We start from the raw sequence: 6,144 nt of genomic DNA on the forward strand, positions 1-6,144 counted from the left end.
TGGAGCAGGGTCATCTGGTCCTTACATGCATGATGCTGGCTTCTGGGCTTACTAGGAGGTAACTGACATGGCTAATTCAGACTGAAATGCACTGGGGAAAATTCTTTGATTCTCTAAGTCTACTCTTGAATTCCGTAACCCTGGCTTCTCATAGCTCTGAGCACAAGCAGCCTGGGAAAAGGCAGGTTGATAGCTGTAGAACACTTTTCACTTAAAAAAAAAATTAATCTGAATATCCTTTTTGGGTTTTGAAGTGTATGACACCATTTTCCCCACAGCTCCAAAGTTGGAAAAATATTTCAATAGTCTAGCCTGGGGATGTAAATAATTTAATTTCCCTTCCAACTTGAACTGATTGTGTTTACTTAAATCCTGTGCTGAAAATTCAGACCGATCAATAAGTGATTTGCAGTATTTGCCACCGCACTGAACATGCCACAGGAACCCCATCCACGTACGTAATGTATACAACAAACCAGCACAGGGAGAGAGAACATTCTGAACTGGTCTTTATTCTCTCACATGGTAGTTATGAGCTCCTTGCCCCTCTCTGGGCCCCGCGCTGGAAGACAAGAGGGCCGCAGCAGTGCAGAGGGAGAAGAGCAGCTCTGTCCTCCCTCCTGGAGATTCTGTGCACAGGAGGAGCACGTGGAGATCGTCCCAGCTGCTCAGTTGTAAAACAGGCTTAGATAGGCCACACGGTTCCGGTGCTTTCTGAAGTCTTTGTCGGTGGACAGCTGCAATGAAAGAAAGTTGTCTTGGTCAATATTCTGATGAGAACCCTCTGTCTCTGGTCTTCCTTGCTGTGCAAAATAGAACTGCTCATTATAGCTGTAGTAGCCTAACGCAACCCCACCCCGCAGTCACCTCGCCTTAGCGATTCTCTCAATTTTTATATCTATGTAGAATCTCTGTCATCTTACTCTGCTGTCTAGCATGGTAAGAATTGTTTTTTATTCAGGAAATCTCTAAGTACAGCTGGTAAACGCCTCGAAAACGAAGATTATATGTTTAATTCTTGCATGTTACCCATAAGCCCTAGCACGATGCTATTAACACATTAGGCATTTAATAAATATTTGTAGAATTATCCGAAGTCCACTAGGAAAAGAAAAGTCACTTTTTTTTTTTTTTTGGACATCCAGCTTGGGTAAATTATGATAGCTAATATACATTGAGCGTTTATTATATTATAGATACAGTATTAAGTGCTTTTCTATACTATCTCAATTTTTACAAACTTATCAGATTGATTCCATTATTATACCGTTTACAGATAAGCAAACTGAGGCTTAGAAAAATTAGGGGACTTGCCCAAGATCACACAGCAAGTAAATACTAGAGCTAATATTTGAACCCAGGCAGTCTGTCTCAGAATCCATGCTCTTACCAGAATGTTCTACAGCCTCCTGATGATGTAATACTCAAGTAATATGATGGAAAGAGCACTGGCTTAGGAGTCACAAGATCTAGATTCAAGCTGTGCAACTTGCGCAAGTCACTTAATCCATCTGAGTCTTGATTTCCTCTTCTATCATATAAGGATAATTCTCCTGTATCTACCACAGAAAATTATTTGAGGATTAAATAGAAAATGTGACTTTTGTTCAGTCATGCGCATCTTTAAAAATCGAATAAAATTGTGTAACTTTCCAAAAAGACCCCCACGTGTACATACACAGAAAACTGTGCATATAATTTTAGGGAACAAAGACTTTCTGCAGCTTATTTCCAGACCCTGGTTAAGAACCCGTGACACACACGGGAGGACTAGAGTGTGTGCTCTACAGAAGCCCGATGTCATTACCTCAGCTTTTAGGGTTCTCTTCTGTAGACATGGAACCTGAGCCCAGTCTGGAGATCCAAATTTCATTGGCCAGGTGATTCTGGGGGGTGGCTTTATTTCTGGGTTGTATGTGCCAGGGCTAGAAATAAAAATACCAATAACATCACGTCTAATGAGTTACTGACCGTAGACAAACTCCATCAGTACCACTGCTGTCCCTGAGGCCTAACTCTTTGGGAAAAGACAACAGACTGATCCGCTTTTTTATGTCAGACATGCATGGGGTTCCTTTGCTTAATGTATTTCTAATTAAGTGTTAGTGTGAAAGATATCTAGTCTCGACATCCCCCTTGGGTAAAAATTGACTCTAGCTTAAAAGATATTTCTGCTACTCAGTATCCTTAGCTGAGAGACCAGAAGATCCCAGAAGTGGTGGACAATAAGAGGGATCTACCTTAGTGATGAATTAGTACTGCCCATGATCCAAAGTTGGGGATAACAGTGCAGTGATAATTTAATCTATCAGCAGTCTAGGGGCACCAAGCAGAACCAGTTTAATTTTCTTGACAATGAGATTATTTTACAATTGCTCTTATTCATGACATTTTGTGTTTTGGTGTAGTCCGTGCTGTGGTGGAAATAACGCTTAGAGCAGACGTGGGGTCCAAGATTCGACACTTCCACTTCCTTACTGCAACCTTAAGAAAGTGACATTTACTCTCTGATCCTTGGATTTCTCATCAGTAAAAGAAAAACCTTGACCCTTTGCCCTATAATTCCATCCATTCTGAATGGCTTCCTCAAGCACTTACACTATGCCCCTTGATCTACAGACTATGGAGTCCAGCCCCGTCCCTCCTCCTCTGTCTCATTTCCTCCTTGCTTACTACACTGTAGCCATACAAACCTTCCTTCTTTTTCTCTCAAACTAAATTCATTTATGGCTTTTGCATTTGCTGTTCCTTCTGCCTGGGAAGCTCTGAGACCAGATCTTCTCAAGGCTGGTTTAGTTTTATTCTGATTTCAGATCAAATGTCATTTCCCCTGAAAGGCCTTTCTTGACGATCTTTGATAAAGTAGCCTCCGGTCTATCACTCCATATCATATCATCCTGTTTTATTTTTTTTCATAGCACATCACTAGGTCACCATATTTCCCGGTTTGCCCATGACAGTCCTAGCTTATGGCTATCTTCTTGGTATAATTATTAATAAGGCTCCTTTTTACTCTCAGACGTGTCATGGTTGGACTGATAAATTGCGTGGCCTCTCCTTATTACTATTGATATTTTTTGGTTTATTTGCTTCTCATCTGTTTAGGCTCCACAATGTAAGCTCCAAGAAATCAGGAGCTTTGTGCGATATGTTCAACGTAGAATCTCGAAACCTACAAAACTGCCTGGTACATTTATAAATATTTATTAAGTGAATCCCTATGATTTACAATTCTATGATGCCAGAGATCTGGAAGGCAAGAGGTTGAATCTTTAAGATGAGTGGTTATTGAGCTGGCATGGTTGGGGTATAACCCCTTCTTTGTACTTCCTTTCCTGTCGCTCTTTACTGAAATGTACCAGAAAAGAGGAAACATACCCAGGAAAATACGTGTCCTTTGAGTATGTCCTAAATCGAGGCAACAAGGTATTAAATGGAGCAAAATTTTGTTTGTGTTTTTGCTCCAGATTTACTGTCTGGTACGTGCTGGGGTTAGGTGTCATATCCTGTTTCCGAGAAAAAGATCAATATGTTAGAGGGTGATATATATACATATAAAGCCTTCTAAGTAGGAAAAAAAAAAAACCCACAGAATCATCCTCTCCCTGTTTATATATCAGCTACAATTTAACCACCTCCAGCTATAGAAATAGGCCTATGGTAGGTAGAAAACCAAGGTAAAGATGTGGTTCAGGTACCTAAAGATACAAGCTTAGGTTGTAAAAATCAGCCTAGGCTGGGTGGGAAACCGAGGTTAACTTGTTGCAGCTACTACCTCCACCATCTCACTCAAGAGATTTTTTTTTTTTTTTTTTTTTAAGGGTCAGTATCCCTCTTCTTGAGCTTAATTGTCAGGAAAATGTCCAAAAGATTAGGATTCTATACTGAAGACTTTTAGACTTGAAATTCAATTACACAAAAGAGTGGAAAAGTTAGAATTTGTTTTTTAACTGACAAGATAATCTGATGCAGATAAACAAAGCTTCCAGTATTTTAATATCTCAGCACTGAAGCTCTGTCATGGCACTATTTCTTCCTAGAATTGTTTTTCCGCTCTCCCAGGACACTCACGTACACACATTTGCAATGCTAATGCCCAAGATTTTCAGATAGATTTAACAGCTTTAGCTTAGACATCTATTTTTCTTGAATTTCGGCACATATTGCTTAGGCAACCTCCAACTCTCTGCCCTTTGCTCCCCAATGCAAATGCATGCAACAACATGGATCACACTAAAATTTAAGCACAGTCAACCATTTCTAACCTTGATTGGCTTAAACCTCACGGATGTTCTGGCTCCGAAAGCATATCCTTTTCTACTGGTCGGTATCCTAGAGAGGTTGTATGCCAATTCATACACATTCTTTGGGTAGTATATAAAAAAAAGAAAAGAAAAAAGATAAAGAAAAAAAGAAAAAACAGAGAAGGTTATAGTCATCCAAACAGACTGAACTTAGAATGTTCTTACTTGAATCTTCTATGCAAAAGTTGCTCTCTATTGACCCTTTTGAATCAGAGCCATCCAAACAATTACATAAATAACACAGGTAACTTTGCAAATGTGTCTAGATAGATAAAGTGACATTTCTATGCCTTCCAATGAATCCAGTCCCCTGAGCCCCAGAGAGCTGATCTTGTTATTTCATAAACTGACCTACAAGTACATCCACAGCCCAGGCTTGGACGAATGGGAGGGTAATTGGCGTTGGTTCACAGGACTTTGGAGGTGGGAATAAAGTGGGGACTATACCGGGGACTATATGAAACAAAGGCTTTCATTTGGTGGGGGTTGGAAGGGAGAGCAATGGTCCTTTAATTTCCGACATTGACCCTGACAGCTGGTTGCAGGGCACCTTTCACGTTGGGACACTGATTCCACAAATTCTGTAGCTCTTCTTCCAAGAAACGGGTGTCTTTAGGTCGGTGGGGAACTGAGACCCACCTAAGGGAAGGTGAATACTCACATTTTCTGCTGTGTAACATCCAGGCCCTCTGTGAGGTTCCCCCCTAAGAGGGAGAAACTTGTTTCCCAAAGAATTTGGAGGATGGAAGTGAGGAAAGAGCTTCCTCTGTTGACATGTTCCAAAGGAGTATTGAAGCAGCGACTCTGAAGATCAAGAAAAGGAGAAATTCCACATGAGGGAAGCCCTCACTTACAAGGGTCTAAGTGAGGGCGTTGGTGGTGAGTGGGGTGTGGGGAGGGAGAGCAGAGAACAGGGCCCAACCGAGCTCTTAAGAATCAGAGCAGACTCCAGGAAGGGGAGCAAACTGCATCTCCTCATTCCGTCTTTCCCAGCCTCCCCAGTCTCCCCCTCGCTCTCTACTCTTGACCCCTCTACTGCAGCCCTCCTCACCCGCTTTGTTGAAGCACATCGCGCGTGCTGCTCGGGTTAGCACTTGTGTACTGCTACTGCGTTGCTAAGGGAACACAGGCAAGCCTGGCGAGCCCCGCAAGCCTCAGCCGCGGCGCTTCCCAAGGGCAGTGGCTCCGAGCGCGCCTGCGCAGGCGGCGGGGGCGCCCGAGAAGCAACGGTTGCGGCGGGAAGCCGCGCCTCCCGGGCGGGAAGTCCGGGGGAGTGTGGACTCTGCAGCTCCGTTGAGGGTAGTGGGGTTTGCTGGACCCGTGGCTGTAGGGGCTGCTGGGGTGAAGGGGTGGACCGAAGGGCTCTGGAGACAGAGGGACGCTGGGGCTCAGAATGCCTGGAAATTCCTGCGGCTGGGATCAGGGGAGCAGCCGCTTGAGTGATGGCGTGGCGAGGTGGGCTCTCAGACAACGCCCAGAATAGGGGAATTGGGGACCAAATCGGGGCCCCAGTTAGCCCCATTTTTCCTTTTCCTCAGCCCTTCTCATCAGGTTCCCTTCTTCCCCTAAGCAGGGCGTGAGGCTTTAAAAGGGCAGGAAGCCTTGAGTGGAGCAGGAAGGGTGCAGTAGAACCACAAAAGTGCTTAATAATTTTAAAATCTTGGGCAGTCACTTAAACGTCTAGGCCTCAGTTTCCTCATCTCTATAATGGGAATAATAATTCATTCTTAATAGGGTCGTTGAGAGGATTAAGATAGCAGGATTAAAGCACTTCAGTGCCTGGTACTTGGTAGGTGACAATGCAGGAGGTTGGTTACTGGTACCGAAAACCATATCGGGC

The 6,144-nt window shown here is 43.4% G+C and overlaps 1 protein-coding gene across 1 annotated transcript; it reads right to left on the bottom strand.

The window, feature by feature from the left end:
• Positions 1-491: 491 nt before the first annotated feature.
• On the bottom strand, positions 492-5,496 carry PIFO (primary cilia formation). Its single transcript, XM_011367298.2, has 6 exons — positions 5,356-5,496; positions 4,966-5,108; positions 4,266-4,364; positions 3,379-3,506; positions 1,808-1,925; positions 492-737 (listed from the first exon to the last, which is right to left on the bottom strand). The coding sequence occupies exons 1-6, from the start codon at positions 5,372-5,374 to the stop codon at positions 669-671; spliced, it is 576 nt and encodes a 191-aa protein (XP_011365600.2). The 5' UTR covers positions 5,375-5,496; the 3' UTR covers positions 492-668.
• Positions 5,497-6,144: the final 648 nt, after the last annotated feature.

The sequence above is a fragment of the Pteropus vampyrus genome, unplaced genomic scaffold, assembly GCF_000151845.1.
Source record: "Pteropus vampyrus isolate Shadow unplaced genomic scaffold, Pvam_2.0 Scaffold6, whole genome shotgun sequence".
NCBI classification, from domain to species: domain Eukaryota; kingdom Metazoa; phylum Chordata; class Mammalia; order Chiroptera; family Pteropodidae; genus Pteropus; species Pteropus vampyrus.

Bases quoted from the DNA above. Each gene is read 5' to 3' on its own strand.
- PIFO (XM_011367298.2), bottom strand. The intron at 4,365-4,965 runs GTGAGTATTCAC...TACTACCCAAAG, and splicing joins GATGTTACACAGCAGAAAAT to AATGTGTATGAATTGGCATA. The intron at 1,926-3,378 runs GTATGTTTCCTC...TTTTATTTCTAG, and splicing joins AAGGACACGTATTTTCCTGG to CCCTGGCACATACAACCCAG.